Below are 20,066 nucleotides of genomic sequence, written 5' to 3' on the forward strand. Positions count from 1 at the left end.
CCCTGATTTCAACGCAAGTTCTGTACATATTCAGTGTTCGATCAGAGCCTTACTCTTTGTTTCTCCTTTCACTTAACCACCCTCGTTCATTTCTCTCACTCCGTTTCTTTCTCTCTCCCGATTATTCCTCTCCTACAGATGAGCTGTATGTGAATATGGAGGATGAACCAGAGGAGACGGAGGAGTGGGCCAAGCCCCTTGCCCAGCTCTGGCAGAGTAGACCCTACAACCCCCAGGCGGAGAGGGAATACAACCAACTCATGGGCCTGCAGGCCCCCTACTGCTCCATCTGCCTGCTTTTCCACACATATGACCAGGTAAGAACTCCATTGTCTTGCTTGAACTGCAGTTCAGCTGTTGTTCATAGGCACCCAAAACAATGTTTTTATTTGACTGATAACGCAAAGCATAAAAATAAGGTCCAAAAAATGTTTAGTTTTTTTTTACGATTTTGATTTACTGAAACCATTCAGCTAACAAGTACCTGTCAGCATAATAACGATCACATAAATGACTATTTAACCCTACTAATACGGGTCCCTTTTCCCTCCTCCCTGACAGTCTGAGTCTAGCGGCAACCCCAGCTACACTCTAAAAGGCCGGCGAGGGGGCAGACAGAGGTCCAAGCCCCTGATCCCGGAGATGTGTTTCAGCACCACCAATGACAAGACCAACAACAGCAGCAACAGCGGCGAGGGCCAACTTTCCACCCCTCACCTGGAGGAGGACGGCACCAGCCTCCTGGTCAGCTGCTCCCAGTGCTGTGTCCGTGTTCACGCCAGTGAGTACAGCTTCGTTCGCCATCGCCGTGTTTTACAGCCTGTTAGATTGAGCGTTTTTATTTCATTAGTAATCGATTTGTTTGTGTTGTAGGCTACGCTTTCAATGAATTGTAGTTAATTTACACCGGGTTCTTAGCACGGTTTTCCATTGATGACGAATGATTTGCTCTTGCTGAATCCCAGTTAATTCACGCCTGCAGTCCGTTGAACACCATTGTTTAGGATGGGACGCCGTTTGGCTCTTTGTGTGTCAAAAAAAATCAATGTCAAGTAACACGTACGTCAATTAAGCTTTTAATTTGACACGTCAGTAACGTTCTATTGTTAGAATGCTGTGTGTGCCGAATTTGCACATGCACGCCTGTTTAAAAAAATAATGGAGGGGGGGGGGGTTTAGATGACACCTAGCAAGAGAACTATAGCTGCTGAAAACAGATTGTCGTTCTGCTATGTTTTTAGGGGAAAACATGGTTTGCATCCATCAGCTAGCTAGCTTTTTTTTTTATGACCGCAGTCCCAGAGCTTGAGGAAGTGTGTCTGCGCTCGTGCGGCAGCGACAGATGTGCTAGACACAACTTTACCAGCATCATAGCTTACATATCGGTGAATTGCAGTGACATGTATGAAATACGAGTGATTGTGTAATAACTACGTAAGAAACGTAATGTGACCACTTTAAAGTATGTCACGTGCAGTTATATTCAGGTCCTGGTTGGTCAACAAGCTTATTTGACTCGTCAAATACTGTTGTTTAACGTATATCTTTTTTTTGCCATGCAAAGACCCAAACGGCCCTAGTTTAGAGGACAATGCACGTGTTCAATATGTTTGCTGTAATCAATGATTTGCCCTCAGGGAAAATCCAGTTCATTCCATAGTTCAGAATTTACAATTACAAACAAGCGTTCCAAAATCTACATAAATATTCAACGATAATTTGCACTTTCGTCAATGGATTTACCGTACTAATAAATTATATGAAAAGACACCTCTTTTAAATAGGAAAGTGGCCTCTAAATGTTTTTCCTGGCCCCCCACAGGTTGCTATGGAGTTTCTGCAGACCAAGTGTCAGATGAGTGGATGTGTGCCCGCTGTGAGGCCAACGCTTTAACTGAGGTCAGTAGTACTGCAATCAAGCACACCTGAAGCCATATCACTAGCCCCACTAGCACTCTTAAGAAAAGAGTGTTAGGTTGAATGTAGCCCTTTCACAAATTTCTCTATAAGGTTCTGATATTTGGCACGTTACTCAGTTTCACCCTGGGATTAGATGTGTATAAGGTTCTGATATTTGGCACGTCACTCAGTTTCACCCTGGGATTAGATGTGTATAAGGTTCTGATATTTGGCACGTTACTCAGTTTCACCCTGGGACTAGATGTGAAAACAGGCGCCAGAGTTGAAATACACAACATAATAAAAAGCCGCTACATCATTCCTTGTTTTGGGTAGAGCAGGCCAAATCGGATTTCAGGTTTCTCCCCAGGAGGCGTATTACATAGTGTGGCAGCCAGTCCACAGGGTGGCGCAGTGCCCTTCCTACATTATTTAGAGAGAACCCTGGATTTAACCTCATTAAATCTGCTGACCCCATATTGGATAGTTCAATTCCTATGGTTCTTGATTATTGGACTATTTAGTGAAACGTATTTCTATCTCAGAATACAAGTACTTGTCAAGCTGTGAAATATGTCCATTTTGAATGAAGTCCCAACTTGTTATAACCAAGTTTAACCGCTAGATGACAGTGTTTTTTTCAAAGGGGAGAAGTGATTTACATTCTGGCTTTTGTCTCTGTGTACCCATTGTATTTAAGCAAAGCCAGGTGCAGAATCGCTGATCGTATTCATAGGTCAGTGATTTTGCGCAGTCCTGACTGCAAGTTAGGCAATCTGAAATGTGTCTAATAAGCTATAAGTTTGTTAATGAATATTTATATTTTGTGTTTTTAAGTTATCATTTCAGTTTTACTTGGTGTTATCACTGTTACTTACACACAATTGAAGGTCAGAAGGTCTCACTTACTACTTGTCTCCGGCAACCCAAGAGTTAGCTTCCTCGGGTCCATAATAGTCACCACTGCCAGGCAGCACAGCAAGGACCTTAAGTTGCAGTACTCTGGCCAGCTTTGTTTGCAAAAGGGTATTGCCATGGACAACGTGGAGAAATTCATTCGTATTTATTTAAAAAATAATAATAATTAAAGAGTACATTCTGGTAATGACTTGAAGGAATTTAAGTTGGTAAGTAACTGACTGGCACCACGTTGCATGAAAAGGGGATGTTTTAACTTGTTATGGCTGCAATCCCGATATCGGGATAAGTGTCATCAACAACCGCTGAATAGCATAGCGCTACATTCAATAAATATTACTACAAATATTTATATTCATAAAATCACAAGTACAATATAGGAAAACACAGCTTAGCCTTTTGTTAATCCACCTGTCGTGTCAGATTTTGAAATTATGCTTTACAGCGAAAGCAATCCAAGCGTTTGTAAGTTTATCGATCGCACGATAAAACATTAAGTACAATTAGGATCAGGTAGCTCGGTCACGAAAATCAGAAAAGCAATCAAATTAATCGTTTACCTTCGATGATTTTTGGATGTTTTCACTCAAGACTCCCAGTTACACAACAAATGTCCCTTTTGTTCCATAAAGATTATTTTTAGATCCAAAATACCTTTTGTACGTTTGTTTGTCGTGTTATGTTCAGAAATCCACAGGAAAGAGCTGTCATGACAACGCAGATGAAAATTCCAAATAGTTTCCATTTTGTCCACAGAAACATGTCAAACGTTTTGTTATAATCAATCCTCAGGTTGTTTTTAAAATATATCATCAATAATATATGTATTTCACAGTAGGAGAGGGAAAAGCAATACCTATCCAAACTCTGTTGCGCGAGCAAAACTCATGTGACCACTTGACGCGATGTTATCGTTCTTGCTCATTTTTCAAAATAAAAGCCTGAAACTATGTCTGAAGACTGACACCTTGAGGAAGCGATAGGAAAAGGAATCTGGTTCATATCCCTTTTAAATGGATCAAAGGGAGGCTATGGAACATGGAGTTTTCAAAATAGAAGCCACTTCCTGCTTTGATTTTCCTCAGGGTTTTGCCTGCAATATCAGTTCTGTTTTACTCACAGACAATATTTTGACAGTTTTGGAAACTTTGGTGTTTTCTATCCAATACTAATAATAATATGCATATATTAGCGACTGAGTAGCTGGCTGTTTACAATGGGCACCTTTTCATCCAAGCTACTCAATAATGCCCCTGCAGCCATGAAAAGTTAATGAATCCCAAATAAACACAAGTGATAATAGTTTTTATTTCACCTTTTTATTTAACTAGGCAAGTCAGTTAAGAACAAATTATTATTTACAATGACGGCATAACCCCGGGCCAAACCCTAACCCGGACGATGCTGGGCCAATTATCAGGCGAATTACTTTGTAATTACAATTTTTCTATGCCATTTTTCTATGTACTGTAAATACTAAGCAAAGGGCTGTAAAATCACGTGTAGCCAAAATGTGATGTTTTAACACTAGGTCAGTCATCTGTGTGTCTTTCTCTCCCTCAGGACTGCTGCCTGTGCTCACTGCGGGGGGGAGCTCTACAGAAAGCCAACAACGACAAGTGAGTAGTGCAGCGATTTGAGGCGTTACCGATTTTTAATGGAAGGCGTCCAGGCTAAATGCATGTAGTTAAACACAACACTTACAACCACTCTAGTCTGCAGCCAGTGGTCTCACTTTACTCTACCTGCTGCAGCTAGGACACATCAGTCAATGTCAGTCAAGGTAAAAGGCAGAAAATGCCTGCAGACCAAGCTAGCTTTCTCCTCTGTCTAGTCAAGTGTCTGGTCAACTAGTCTTAAGAAGGCCAGTTTTTTTTTTTATATTGCTTCTTTAATCAGTACGACAGTTTGAAAAATGGTTTTCTAATGATCGATTAGCCTTTTCAAACGATAAACTTGGATTAGCTAGCACAATGTGCCATTGGAACACAGGAGTGATGGTTGCTGATAATGTTTCCAGCTACAGTAGTCATTAACAATGTGTACACTGTTTCTGATCAATTTGATGTTATTCTAATGGACAACAAATGTGCTTTTCTTTCAAAAACAAGGACATTTCTAAGTGACCCCAAACCTTTGAACGGTAGTCTAGATAGAGTTATTAACGTGAATATGCACAGTTAATAACTGAGAGAAGCAGCAGTGTAAAAGGGGGGGTGGCAATGCAAATAGTCTGGGTAGCCATTTGATTAGATGTTCAGGAGTCTAATGTCTTGGGTGTAGAAGCTGTTTAGATTTTTCTTGGACCTAGACTTGATGCTCCGGTACTGCTTGCCTTGAGGTAGCAGAGAGAAGAGTGTATGACTAGGGTGGCTGGAGTCTTTGACAATTTGTAGGGCCTTCCTCTGACACCGCCTGGTATAGAGGTCCTGGATGGCAGGAAGCTTGGTCCCGGTGATGTACTGGCCGTATGCACTACCCTCTGTAGTGTCTTGCGGTCGGAGGCCGAGCAGTTGCCATACCAGGCAGTGATGCAACCAGTCAGGATGTTCTCGATGGTGCAGCTGTAGAACCTTCTGAGGATCTGAGAACCCATGCCAAATCTTTTCAGTCTCCTGAGGGGGAATAGGTTTTGTCGTGCCCTCTTCACAACTGTCTTGGTGTGCTTGGACCATGTTAGTTTGTTGGTGATGTGGACGCCAAGGCACTAGAAACTCTCAACCTGTTCCACTACAACCCTGGCGATGAGAATGGGGGCGTGCTCAGTCCTCCTTTTCCGGTAGTCCACAATCATCTCCTTAGGCTTTGTCACGTTGAGGGAGAGTTGTTGTCCTGGCACCACGCTGTCAGGTCTCAGACCTCCCTATAGGCTCTCTCATCATTGTTGGTGATCAGACCTACCACTGTTGTGTCATCGGCAATCTTAATGATGGTGTTGAAGTTGAGCATGGCCGTGCAGTCATGAGTGAACAGGGGGTACAGGAGGGGACTGAGCATGCACCCTTGAGGGGCGCCAGGTTGAGGATCAGTGTGGCGGATGTTGTTACCTACCCTTACCACCTGGGGTGGCCTGTCAGGAAATCCAGGATCCAGTTGCAGATGGAGGTGTTTAGTCCCAGGGTCCTTAGCTTTGTGGTGAGCTTTAAGGGCACTATGGTGTTGAACGCTGAGCTCTAGTCAATGAATAGCATTCTCACATAGGTGTTCCTTTTGTCCAGGTGGGAAAGGCCAGTGTGGAGTGCAATAGAGATTGCATCATCTGTGGATCTGTTGGGGCAGTATGCAAATTGAAGTGGTTCTAGGGTCTCTGGGTCGGTTGTCATTTCGGCAGGTTACCTTCGTGTTCTTGGTCACAGGGACTATGGTGGTCTGCTTGAAATATGTTGTTATTACAGACTCAGACAGGGAGAGGTTGAAAATGTCAGTGAAGACACTTGCCAGTTGGTCAGCGCATGCTTGGAGTACACGTCCTGGTAATCCGTCTGGCCCTACAGCTTTGTGAATGTTGACTTGTCTAAAGGTCTTACTCACATCGACTGCGGAGAGCGTGATCACACAGTCGTCCGGAGCAGCTGATGCTCTCATTTCAGTTGCCTTGAAGCATAGAAGTAATTTAGCTCGCCTGGTAGGCTCGTGCCACTGGGCAGCTCTCGGCTGTACTTCCCTTTGTAGTCAGTAATAGTTTGCAAGCCCTGCCACGGGATTTCTTATAAGCTTCTGGGTTAGAGTACCGCTCCTTGAAACCGGCAGCTCTACCCTTTATCTCAGTGCGGATGTTGTCTGTAATCCATGGCTTCTGGTTGGGGTATGTATGTACAGTCACTGTTGGGACGACGTCATCGATGCACTTACTGATAAAGCCAGTGACTGTGACTGTGACAGTGACTGTGATAAAGCCAGTGGCGATGTCCTATATACAAGATCTAATATGAAACCATTTTTGTCTAGACTACATGTGACGCAAACGTTTTTGTATTTATACAAATGAATATGTTTTAATATAGCCGAGCCATACTGATAGTTATTAATGACGTTTCTACGTTGTCGTTTCCTTGAGTGGTGGGATGAAGGCCCAGTAAAATTCCTCAGTGGATACTCTCCCCTGCTGTCACACACATACTCTGTGTTTGATGTGCTGTCCTGTTTCCTGTGACACAGGTGGGTGCACGTGCTGTGTGCGCTCGCGGTCCTGGAGGCGCGGTTCGTGAACATCGCCCACCGCAATCCCGTGGACCTCAGCTACATCCCTCTGGCCAGGTTCCAACTGGTGAGCTACTGTTCCACCACAGACACAGTCAAGACTACAACAGGACCCAAACATGGTCAAGGTTACTTCTACGTGACTGATGTGTATCAACTTCCTGTCATTGCAGTTTCGGTTTTGAGTCATTTGACACAGTTTTTTTTCAACTGTTGAGAGATACTGAATTCAAGTTCCGTATAGACTGTCTGTTGTGAGTTTAGGACTACTTGTTTTCCTTATTATGAGCGTAGTACACTCTGTTCTTTCTGTTTGTAGTTGTTTCTTCAGTATTCTTCATGAGCCCAGCACCTATGTTTTTAAGGATGTACATATGACCACAAACTTACATTTTTTCATACTAAAATCATACTTCTGCCATGTTGGTATTAAGTCTCTTTTTCCATGGCTTTCACTTCTCACTCTGGTCCTGACCCCTTCTGTATGGTTCCTTTGATTGTCCGTGTTAGTCTACAGCGCGTCTTCTCTCGCCTCCTTTTTGAAAAAGGTCAATGGTAATCGAGGGAACTTGATTGAAAGTATGCTTGCATTAAATTACTTTCCTTCTCCACTCGCACATCATCGAGAAAATTAGGTTTACATGGGTGGGGCCCCAAATAAATGTGCAAAGTGCAAAAAATTTAGTTGCGCAGGACATTTTTATAGATAAAATGTCTTTAAACGTGGCAGATTTCAACTCTTCTGCGGAGGACTCCGGTGTAGGATAAACAAGAGTATCTTCTATGAAAGATTGCTATCAAGGCGGGGAGGACACTCTTCCGTTTGCCTACTAACTAACTGACATCTCTTTGACCACTTATCGGCTCGCGGACGACAAGCTTTTGCCCAGATGAGAAAAGGCAATTTTCTAACTGGACTGGGAATGACAGAAATGGTGGCACCTGAGAGTTTGAAACAGTGAGAAAGGAGACATTGTAATCTTCTCAATTCCCATGTCTCCTTCCACCTCCCCTCTTTTGTTTTCTCCCACCCTCCCTCTGACCCTCTTCTCTCTGTCCTCCTCCGACTGCTTTTCCTCTTCCCCTTTTCCAACTCCTGCTGCTCCTCCTCCCCCCACCTGCAGAAGTGTTTCTACTGTAAGCGCCGGGTGAAGAGGGACGTGGGCTGTTGTGTGCAGTGTTCCCATGGCCGCTGCACCACCGCCGTCCACCCCACCTGCGCCCAGGCTGCTGGCCAGCTCATGCAGCCTGACGACTGGCCCTTCATTGTCCACGTCACCTGCTACAGGCACAAGACACCCGTCCTGCCGGAGGTAGCTATTACAGGGGAGGGGTTCATGTAGTGCAAACATATGATGATACACTTTTGGGGCATTAAATATTTCTAGAGGGTTATATAAGAGTTTTCTAACTCTTAAAAAAAAAATATATATATATATATATACACTGCTCAAAAAAATAAAGGGAACACTTAAATAACACAATGTTTAAGTCAATCACACTTCTGTGAAATCAAACTGTCCACTTAGGAAGCAACACTGATTGACAATAAATTTCACATACTGTTGTGCAAATGGAATGGACAACAGGTGGAAATTATAGGCAATTAGCAAGACACCCCCAATAAAGGAGTGGTTCTGCAGGTGGTGACCACAGACCACTTCTCAGTTCCTATGCTTCCTGGCTGATGTTTTGGTCACTTTTGAATGCTGCCGGTGCTTTCACTCTAGTGGTAGCATGAGACGGAGTCTACAACCCGCCCAAGTGGCTCAGGTAGTGCAGCTCATCCAGGATGGCACATCAATTCGAGCTGTGGCAAGAAGGTTTGCTGTGTCTGTCAGCGTAGTGTCCAGAGCATGGAGGCGCTACCAGGAGACAGGCCAGTACATCAGGAGACGTGGAGGAGGCCGTAGGAGGGCAACAACCCAGCAGCAGGACCGCTACCTCCGCCTTTGTGCAAGGAGGAGCAGGAGGAGCACTGCCAGAGCCTTGCAACATGACCTCCAGCAGGCCACAAATGTGCATGTGTCTGCTCAAACGGTCAGAAATAGACTCCATGAGGGTGGTATGAGGGCCTGACATCCACAGGTGGGGGTTGTGCTTACAGCCCAACACCGTGCAGGACGTTTGGCATTTGCCAGAGAACACCAAGATTGGCAAATTCGCCAATGGCGCCCTGTGCTCTTCACAGATGTGCTCAGTGTGAACCTGCTTTCATGTGTGGCTGGAGTGTGTCAGCAGTTCCTGCAAGAGGAAGGCATTGATGCTATGGACTGGCCCGCCTGTTCCCCAGACCTGAATCCAATTGAGCACATCTGGGACATCATGTCTTGCTCCATCCACCAACGCCACGAGGCACCACAGACTGTCCGGGAGTTGGCGGATGCTTTAGTCCAGGTCTGGGAGGAGATCCCTCAGTAGACCATCCGCCACCTCATCGGGAGCATGCCCAGGCGTTGTAGGGAGCCTCATTTTGACTTGTTTTAAGGACATTACATCAAAGTTGGATGAGCCTGTAGTGTGGTTTTCCACTTTAATTTTGAATATTTCATTCATTCAGATCTAGGATGTTATTTTTGAGCAGTGTGTGTGTGTGTATATATATCAGCAATTATTCCTACACACAGGTTTACCTCTGCATATTGAGTTTGTTGCCATTTTCTATTGCCTCCAATCAAGTACCTTCAGAAAGTATTCCTTCCCTTTGACTTTTTCCACATTTTGTTACAGCCTGAATTTAAAATGGATTAAATTGAGGATTTATCACACACAATACCCCATAATGTCAGTGGAATTATTTATTTAGACATTTTTATAGTCAATAAGTGTTCAACTCCTTTGTTATTGCAAGCCTAAGTAAGTTCAGGAGTCCAACTTTGCTTAAGTCGCATAATAGGTTGCATGGACTACAGTTATCTGTAAGTACAGATTCAACCATAAAGGCCAGGGAGGTTTTCCAATGCCTCGCAAAGAAGGGCACCTATTGGTTGATGGGTAAAAATAAAGCAGACATTGAATGTCCATTTTGAGCATGGTAAATGTATTAATTACACTTTGTATGGTGTATCAATACACCCAGTCGCTGGTGTTCTTCCCAACTCAGTTGCCGGAGAGGAAGGAAACCTCTCAGGGTTTTCACCATGAGGCCAATGGTAACTTTCAAACATTTAGTTTAATAGCTGTGATAGGAGAGAACTGAGGATGGGTCAACAACATTGTAGTTTCTCTACAATACTAACCTAAATGACAGAGTGAAAAGAAGGAAGCCAGTACGGAATACAAATATTCCAAAACACGCAACTTGTTTACAGAAAGTTACTAAATCGTTATGTTAGGGGCAAATCCAATTACCACTTCATAATTTCAAGCATGATGGTGGCTGCATCATGTTATGAGTATGCTTGTCATTGGCAAGGACTGTCTTTTGAGCTGATAAAAATAAATGAATATAGCTAAGCACAGGCAAAATCAGAGAGTGAAAACCTGGTTCAGTCTGCTTTCCAACAGACACTGGCAGACAAATTCACTTTTCAGCAGGACAATAATCTAAAAGACAATGCCAAATATACACTGGAGTTGCTTACCAAGACCACACTGAATGTTGGCTTAATTCAGCTTTAAAAGCTATTGCAATACTTTAAAATGGCTGTCCATCAATGATCAGCAACCAAATTGACAGAGCTTGAAGAATTGTAAAAATGCAAATATTCTGCTCTCCAGGTGTGCAAAACTCTTATTAAAGACATACCCAAAAAGACTCACAGCTTTAATCAATGCCAAAAGTGATTCTAACATCTGTGACTCTAGGGCGTGATAAAATGTGTAAATGAAGTATTTCTGTATTTCATTTTCAATAAATGTGAAAACTTTTTGAAAAACATGGTCGACATGGTTGACTTGACTTAGTCGTTATGGGGTATTGTGTGTGTGTGTGTCGATGGGCGAGAAAAAAAATCTATTTTGAATTCAGGCTGTAACGCTACAAAATGTGGAATAAGTCAATACTTTCTGAAGACACTGTTGTTTGCACAGCAGACAATACCTGCAGCTTAGTGTTCAGGTTGAAAGCCAGTTTGAAACTAGACGAAACAAATCAAAACACACTTCCCTAATGAAATACCCATCTAAATGTTGCGCAACAACAACAAACTCCAAACCAGAGACCATGTGACCATATAGAAACATGATGTCATAACCCTTACAGTGAGACCTAGAATGCCTGCAAGCAGGTACAGACACTTTGACATGATGATGAAGAAAGAATTCTGTGACTCTTGGAACATTTACAGTCTTATTTTATGTCAGCCACCTTATGTGAAGTGTTGTTGCGAGCATTTGCATGAGTGAGTCCAAAAAAGTTTCAGATACAATCGGTGGCATACACACGCCTGGTCTCCAGTTTTTTTGGTTGTGTGTGTGTGTGTGTGTGTGTGTGTGTGTGTGTGTGTGAGTTAGCCTGTCATTCATTCTCAGCTCGGGTTAGAGTTCTACGGTTTGTTTACAGTCATATAGGCCATCGGTTTAAACCTCTATGTTCATTCAGTGCTGTAACGCAACACTATATTCAATTCAGTACAACTTTATCTCCTCGAGCCATTACAAAAGGTAAGTCCGGTTACAAATATGATTATATAGGATACAGAAAACACTTTCAGAATCTCTTGCGTTATACAGATATCACAATGTGTGTATGTGTTCTGTATTAAAAAGCTGTATCTATGAACGATTGAATATTCCGGACGGTTTATGTTTCTTTCATACTAACACTCCTGTAATTGGTTGGAGCGAAGATCAACACTTCTGCTCTGCTGGTTGTCTCTGTGCCTTTGGCTGCTCTGATGTAGTCAGTCAGTGCAGTGGGCTGCACATTAAACAGAAAGCTGCGGGCGGGGGGTTGCCTTAATCCACGTCATCGCCACCGGGGAGCAGTTTTTGTTGGGGGCGAACAGCCTTGCTATTTGGAGTGGTGTGTGATTTATTGTCCTCTCATCTCCTAGCGCAATAAGGCGGCCATGCGAGAGCTCGAGGTTGGCCAGAATGTTATCTGTAAGCACAAAAATGGCCGCTACTACCAGTGTGAGGTGCTGGAGCTGACCATCGCCACCTTCTACGAGGTCGTCTTCGATGACGGCTCCTACAGCGACAACCTCTTCCCAGAGGACATTGAGGTGAGGAAGCGTCACCTGTATCGTTGGTTTGCTGGTGTCATAAAATGCTATCTGGAGGTGTTGACAAGGAGCAAAAGACACATTTTTCGTTCGCTGTAACAAATGGACCGTAAAGTTTTATTGAATATAAAATATATATATATATATCTGCTTAACGAGCTGCAGTCGCCATGGCAACAAATGCTACACAGTTTCTGTAACTCTACCTTTCTCAATGTCATTGTATTACAATGAGGAGCCCTAATGCAGCAGTGCCAATAGATCAATCTGTTTTTATCAGTACAAGCTGTGAGCTACTGTGGTATGGCAAAAACAGTGGTAGTATTGATCATAGAAATTCACCAATCCTAAAAAAGTGGCAACAAATCAATCCATTTGGGCTGTTGACTATATTGACATGCTTTAATGGTCCAGACAGGTATACTACAAAGCAGGATCAATGAGTTAGCCAGATATCTTGCTTAAATGGTTTGAAATATATTTTTGAAACAGGTATGGTCTCATTGTCTCAACAACTAAAACGCATATCTATGTTTAGCTTCTCTTAACAAACCAGAAAATCAATAGTTTTGTTGTTCAGCAGCTAGCTAGCTGACTCATTGATCCTGCTTTTTAGTGTTACGCCTCTGGTGTATTCAACCATATGGCCTATATGATGACCCTGTCTATGGTTTGGTTTCAGAATCGGGACTGCGTGAAGCTGGGCCCGCCAACAGTGGGCGACGTAGTGCAGGTGCGCTGGACCGACAACCTGCTTTACGGGGCCAAGTTTGTCGCGTCGCACTCCATCCCTATGTACCAGGTAATAGGGACCACATTAACTTGCCTCGCCTCAAACACGTTCATCAGACTTACGGGGTTTGAGCTTTTACAGGGAAAGCGTGGGTTGTAAATAAGGGTAGCAAGTACAGGTGTTCTAATAACACATCAAACACAGATGTGGTCCACAGTTTCAAGCTCTGTAGCAGCGCTCTCCAACCCTGTTGCTGTAGAGTTACGGTCCTGTAGGTTTTCACTCCAGCCCTAATCTAGCGCACCTGATTCTAATAATGTCGCTGGTTGATAAGCTGTTAGTTACAACTGGGGTTGGAGGAAACCTCAAGGAGGGTAGCTCTCCAGAAACAGGGTTGTTTTCGTCTTTTAATGTAAACATTTAGCTTATTCTTGCTACTCTTTTCACATACGAATTCCCATATTTTACATGCACTTCATACACAACACATGCATTAAAATAAATATGAAATTGTTGCGCGACGTCATCATTGTTTTGTGCGCTGACTCAGATGGAGTTTGAGGACGGGTCCTCGCTGTCTGCCAAGAGGGAAGAAGTCTACAGTCTAGACGAGGAGCTGCCCAAACGAGTCAAGTCCCGAATGGTGAGACGCGCCTCTCCCAATGTTCCTTTATATGAACTGATTTATATCAGATTAGGTCATATGAAATGAGATCACAAATCAGCAATTTATCAAAGGAATATTGGATCCGGTCCATGTTTATAATACCCACTACAGTACCAGTCAAAAGCTTGGACACACCTACTCATTCAAGGGTTTTGCTTTATTTTTTACTATTTTCTACATTCTAGAATAATAGAAGACATCAAAACTATGAAATAACACATATGGAATCATCGAGTAACCTAAAAAGGTGCTAAACAAATCAATAATATGTATTTGATTTTTAGATTCTTCAAAGTAGCCACCCTTTGCCTTTATGATAGCTTTGCACACTCTTGGTATTCTCTCAACCAGCTTCATCTGGAATGCTTTTCCAACAGTCTTGAAGTAGTTCCCAAATATGCTGAGCACTTGTTGGCTGCTTTTCCTTCACTCTGCGGTCCAACTCATCCCAAATCATCTCAATTGGGTTGAGGTGGGTAATTGTGGAGGCCAGGTCATCTGATGCAGCACTCATCACTCTCCTTGGTCAAATTGCTCTTACACAGCCTGGAAGTGTGTTGGGTCATTGTCCTGTTGAAAAACAAATGATAGTCACACTAAGCGCAAACCAGACGGGATGGCATATCGCTGCAGAATGCTGTGGTAGCCATGCTAGTTAAGTGTGCCTTGAATTCTAAATAAATCAAACCATGTCACCAGCAAAGCACCATCACACCTCCTCCTCCATGCTTCACGGTGGGAACTCCACATGCAGAGATCATCCGTTCACCTACTCTGCGTCTCACAAAGACCAAAAACCTAATTTGGACTCATCAGACCAAAGGACAGATTTCTATCGGTCTAATGCCCATTGCTTGTGTTTCTTGGCCCAAGCAAGTCTCTTCTTATTGTTGTCCTTTAGGAGTGGTTTCTTTGCAGCAATTCGACCATGAAGGCCTGATTCACGCAGTCTCCTCTGAACAGTTTATGTTGATGTGTCTGTTGCTTGAACTCTGAAGCATTTATTTGGGCTGCAATTTCTGAGGCTGGTAACTCTTATGAACTTATCCTTTGCATCAGAGGTAACTCTGGTCTTCCTTTCCTGTGGCGGTACTCATGAGAGCCAGTTTCATCATAGTGCTTGATTGGTTTTAAGAAACTTTTAAAGTTCTTGAAATGTTCCATATTGACTGACCTTCATGTCTTAAAGTACTGATGGACTTCTTTGAGCTGTTCTTGCCATAATATGGACTTGGTCTTTTACCAAATAGGGCTATCTTCTGTATACCACCCCGACCATGTCACAACACAACTGATTGGCTCAAACACATTAAGAAGGAAATCATTTGTGGAATTTAACTGTTTAACAAGGCACACCTTTTAATTTAAATGCATTCCAGGTGACTACCTCGTGAAGCTGGTTGAGAGAATGCTTAGTGTTCAAAGCTGTCATGAAGTTAAAGGGTGGCTACTTTTTTCTGATTTGTTTAACACTTTTACTACATGATTCCATATGTGTAATTTCATAGTTGTGATGTCTTCACTATTATTCTACCATGTAGAAAATTGTAAAAATAAAGAAAAATCCTGGAATGAGTAGGTGTGTCCAAACTTTTGACTGGTACTGTCTAAACGTATTTCTTCAATTCTATTTACAGTGGGGCAAAAAAGTATTTAGTCAGCTGCCATTTGTGCAAGTTCTCCCACTTAAAAAGATGAGAGGCCTGTAATTTTCATCATAGGTACACTTCAACTATGACAGACAAAATGATAAAAAAAATCCAGAAAATCACATTGTAGGATTTTTTATGAATTTATTTGCAAATTATGGTGGAAAATAAGTATTTGGTCAATAACAAAAGTTTCTCAATACTTTGTTATATGCCCTTTGTTGGCAATGACAGAGGTCAAATGTTTTCTGTAAGTCTTCACAAGGTTTTCACACACTGTTGCTGGTATTTTGGCCCATTCCGCCATGCAGATCTCCTCTAGAGCAGTGATGTTTTGGGGCTGTTGCTGGGCGACAGAGACTTTCAACTCCCTCCAAAGATTTTCTATGGGGTTGAGATCTGAAGACTGGCTGGGCCACTCCAGGACCTTGAAATGCTTCTTACGAAGCCACTCCTTCGTTGCCCGGGCGGTGTGTTTGGGATCATTGTCATGCTGAAAGACCCAGCCACGTTTCATCTTCAATGCCCTTGCTGATGGAAGGAGGTTTTCACTCAAAATCTCACGATACATGGCCCCATTCATTCTTTCCTTTACACGGATCAGTCGTCCTGGTCCCTTTGCAGATAAACAGCCCCAAAGCATGATGTTTCCACCCCCACGCTTTACAGTAGGTATGGTGTTCTTTTGATGCAACTCAGCATTCTTTGTCCTCCAAACACGACGAGTTGAGTTTTTACCAAAAAGTTATATTTTGGTTTCATCTGACCATATGACATTCTCCCAATCTTCTTCTGGATCATCCAAATGCTCTCTAGAAAACTTCAGACGGGACTGGACATGTACTGGCTTAAGCAGGAGGACACATCTGGCACTGCAGGATTTGCGTCCCTGGCGGCGTAGTGTTTTTATATATATATATATATATTTTTTTTCACCTTTATTTAACCAGGTAGGCTAGTTGAGAACAAGTTCTCATTTGCAACTGCGACCTGGCCAAGATAAAGCATAGCAGTGTGAACAGACAACACAGAGTTACACATGGAGTAAACAATTAACAAGTCAATAACACAGTAGAAAAAAAAGGAGAGTCTATATACATTGTGTGCAAAAGGCATGAGGAGGTAGGCGAATAATTACAATTTTGCAGATTAACACTGGAGTGATAAATGATCAGATGGTCATGTACAGGTAGAGATATTGGTGTGCAAAAGAGCAGAAAAGTAAATAAATAAAAACCGTATGGGGATGAGGTAGGTAAAAATGGGTGGGCTATTTACCGATAGACTATGTACAGCTGCAGCGATCGGTTAGCTGCTCAGATAGCGGATTTTTGAAGTTGGTGAGGGAGATAAGTCTCCAACTTTAGCGATTTTTGCAATTCGTTCCAGTCACAGGCAGCAGAGAACTGGAACGAAAGGCGGCCAAATGAGGTGTTGGCTTTAGGGATGATCAGTGAGATACACCTGCTGGAGCGCGTGCTACGGATGGGTGTTGCCATCGTGACCAGTGAACTGAGATAAGGCGGAGCTTTACCGAGCATGGACTTGTAGATGACCTGGAGCCAGTGGGTCTGGCGACGAATATGTAGCGAGGGCCAGCCGACTAGAGCATTACTGATGGTAGGCTTTGTTACTTTGGTCCCAGCTCTCTGCAGGCCATTCACTAGTGTGGTTCTGGCATTTTTGCTCACCGTTTTTGTGATCATTTTGACCCCACGGGGTGAGATCTTGCGTGGAGCCCCAGTTCGAGGGAGATTATCAGTGGTCTTGTATGTCTTCCATTTCCTTATAATTGCTCCCACAGTTGATTTCTTCAAACCAAGCTGCTTACCTATTGCAGATTCAGTCTTCCCAGCCTGGTGCAGGTCTACAATTTTGTTTCTGGTGTCCTTTGACAGCTCTTGGGTCTTGGCCATAGTGGAGTTTGGAGTGTGACTGTTGTGGACAGGTGTCTTTTATACTGATAACAAGTTCAAACAGGTGCCATTAATACAGGTCTGTGAGAGCCAGAAATCTTGCTTGTTTGTAGGTGACCAAATATTTATATTCCACCATAATTTGCAAATAAATTCATTAAAAATCCTACAATGTGATTTTCTGGATTTTTTTCTCATTTTGTCTGTCATAGTTGAAGTGTACCTATGATGAAAATTACAGGCCTCTCTCATCTTTTTAAGTGGGAGAACTTGCACAATTGGTGGCTGACTAAATACTTTTTTGCCCCACTGTGTTGATACTACCTTTTTTAATGGTTCCACCTTAACTCATAGCTAAGCCGTCACTAACGTTCTCATGGCCTGTGTCTCTCACTCCTTCAGTCCAAGGCATCAGACATGCGCTTCGACGGGATCTTCACGGAGAAGGAGGTGAAGCAGGGCTCCAAAAGACAGAGAGTCATCAACTCCCGTTACAGAGAGGACTATATCGAGCCTCTCATATACAGAGCTATCATGGAATAACCCTCCTCTTTCTCTACTTCCTTATAAACTCACCACACACCCAGAGAGTGGGGCATCTCTGGGCACCCACAGCCTTGACAAGTGGCTCCAACTCTGGGTACCAGTATAAACAAACTCTCCCATGTCCCTTGGGCATTTTTGTAAACCAGGGCTGGGACTTTAAGGGAGTTTCTGCTCTTCATGAACCCTCCCCTTATTTCTGTGAATGCTATCTCTATCCTCTTTTGCTGAAATAGTTCAATAAAATATACAAGTTGGATTTGGAACTACTCATTGAACCGGAACCGCAGGTTTTTATTTATATACATATTTCGATGACGACCTGCTCAACTCTAGAATTTCATTCCTGCATTATCTCCTGCCCTCTTTGGACAATTTGTTTCTCCTCTGACCTTGAGGTGGCATTTTAATCTCTAGCTTTACCCATCCAAAAGCATTAATTGGTCGATGAAAACAATGGTATTTCACAATGCAGGCCATTATTCAATCTGATTTTCAGTAATATGCTGTTGAGTGATTTTATTTTTAATCCCCAAACATGTTTTGCTTTATTCTCTTTGCAATACATACATACATTTATGGACTTCATAGGAATGTGCAGGTTTGATAGTGTCTACTGTGACAATAGGAAGAAGTTAGTAGCCCAAGCCTTAAGTTCAAAGGGCAGTGTTTTCTTGTTAAGTTTAGCTTTACAACTTTAAAGCTTTGGATTTATTGCATTTAATTTATGTAAGTTGTATGAGTTTGAGAATGCAACTGTTTGATACCACAGCTCACTGTGCTTACAATCTCAGAAAATCCCCAAGATGTATTTATTTGTTATGTGGATAGGTTTTTGGACGCAAGTTGGTTCTCGATTCTTGTTATTGTTTTTTTCTAAGCCATCCTGGGTTGCATTGGTAGTGTGTGTGTATATATGCCATAGAGAATGAACGAGAGCTTTCCTACATAGTTCCCATTATAGCATCTTAGATTGCCTCAATGGTGTTCCCCGTGCAATCTCCATTTTGAAGTAGTACATTTTCTTCTTCCCGATTGGCTGATCCCTCCTGATGACCTGGCTGGACATGACTCCAACAGGTTCACTAGGAGGAATCGGCCAATGAAGTTCGAAGTCCCACTCAGTTCAATACATTTTGGTGAGGCCCATGCTAAAATGGCCCTGTGGCTGCTAGAGGCCTCTCTCATTCTCTATAGTATATGCCAACATGGGTCAACCTCCTACTCCCTGCAGAAAAAAGCACTTATTTCTCTCCCTAAAGTACCCATGGCATGTCTATCATTGCTTTTGCAGGTGGCTGTTAAGTTCAGGTACATAACTGAGCATGTGCAGAAAAGTTAGTTGGTCAATTACAGCCTAGGTGTATACTAGTTGGTTTGTGGTCCTATCACAACCAGTGAGAAAACTGCAGAAAGTTTTTATAGGAAAAATATATTTTCATATCATTAGAAGAATGTTCTTCCTCCTAATGCTTTTTCGAAGTTTCTTGTTGACATAAATCGTTACCATCTTTGGATAGTATTGTATATGTAGCTAATTTAAAGCTGTAAAGTCTATCTCAGGAGGACGCACACACACACACACACACACACACACACACCTCCCCCTCCACCTCTTGAGCCGCACCGCCGATTTCCGTTTTGTTTCCATAGCTACTGTTTGAAGCGCTTGGATTGATTTGGTATGAACACGGAAAGTGTCAACTCTGTGCATTACATTTGTAAACATCAACTGTTGCAGTAAAGACCGGACTAAGAAAAACTCATTTCACGTCTCTTGTTTCCTGTCCCCTTTATACACTAATTTCAAACATCCTGTCAGACATAGTTCACTTGAGTAAGATCCTATTGAAAGATATACACTCACCGGCCAGTTTATTATGTCTACCGGTCTATACTGAACAAAAATATAAATGCAACCATTTCAAAGATTTTACTGAGTTACAGTTCATGAGGAATTCAGTCAATTTAAATGAATGTGTTTGGCCCATATCTATGGACTTACTCATTCAATGGTTTTTACTATTTTCTACATTGTTGAATAATAGTGAAGACATAAAAACTATGAAATAACACATATGGAATCATGTAGTAAGCAAAAAAAAGTGTTACAAAAATAGATTTTAGATTTCTTCATAGTAGCCACCCTTTGCCTTGACAGTTTTGCACAAGTCTTGGCACACTCTTGGCATTATCTCAACCAACTTCATGAGGTAGTTACCTGGAATACATTTCAATTTTATTTATTTTTTTCACCTTTATTTAACCAGGTAGGCAAGTTGAGAACAAGTTCTCATTTACAATTGCGACCTGACCAAGATAAAGCATAGCAGTTCGACACATACAACGACACAGAGTTACACATGGAGTAAA

General features: G+C 42.5%; 1 protein-coding gene across 2 annotated transcripts in view; it reads left to right on the forward strand.

Moving 5' to 3' along the window:
• Positions 1 to 19,459, forward strand: part of LOC118402398 (lysine-specific demethylase 4A-like) — a 34,817-nt gene extending 15,358 nt beyond the window's left edge. For both annotated transcript variants that reach the window (XM_052477350.1, XM_052477351.1), the window contains exons 13-22: positions 139 to 317; positions 562 to 781; positions 1,823 to 1,899; positions 4,381 to 4,436; positions 6,976 to 7,084; positions 8,142 to 8,330; positions 12,015 to 12,185; positions 12,868 to 12,987; positions 13,469 to 13,561; positions 17,553 to 19,459. In XM_052477350.1, the coding sequence (XP_052333310.1) occupies positions 139 to 317; positions 562 to 781; positions 1,823 to 1,899; positions 4,381 to 4,436; positions 6,976 to 7,084; positions 8,142 to 8,330; positions 12,015 to 12,185; positions 12,868 to 12,987; positions 13,469 to 13,561; positions 17,553 to 17,693 (1,355 nt within the window). In that variant the 3' untranslated portion in view covers positions 17,694 to 19,459. The remainder of the gene's footprint in view (positions 1 to 138; positions 318 to 561; positions 782 to 1,822; positions 1,900 to 4,380; positions 4,437 to 6,975; positions 7,085 to 8,141; positions 8,331 to 12,014; positions 12,186 to 12,867; positions 12,988 to 13,468; positions 13,562 to 17,552) is intronic.
• Positions 19,460 to 20,066: the final 607 nt, after the last annotated feature.

This window comes from Oncorhynchus keta, chromosome 23 (genome assembly GCF_023373465.1).
Source record: "Oncorhynchus keta strain PuntledgeMale-10-30-2019 chromosome 23, Oket_V2, whole genome shotgun sequence".
NCBI lineage: Eukaryota > Metazoa > Chordata > Actinopteri > Salmoniformes > Salmonidae > Oncorhynchus > Oncorhynchus keta.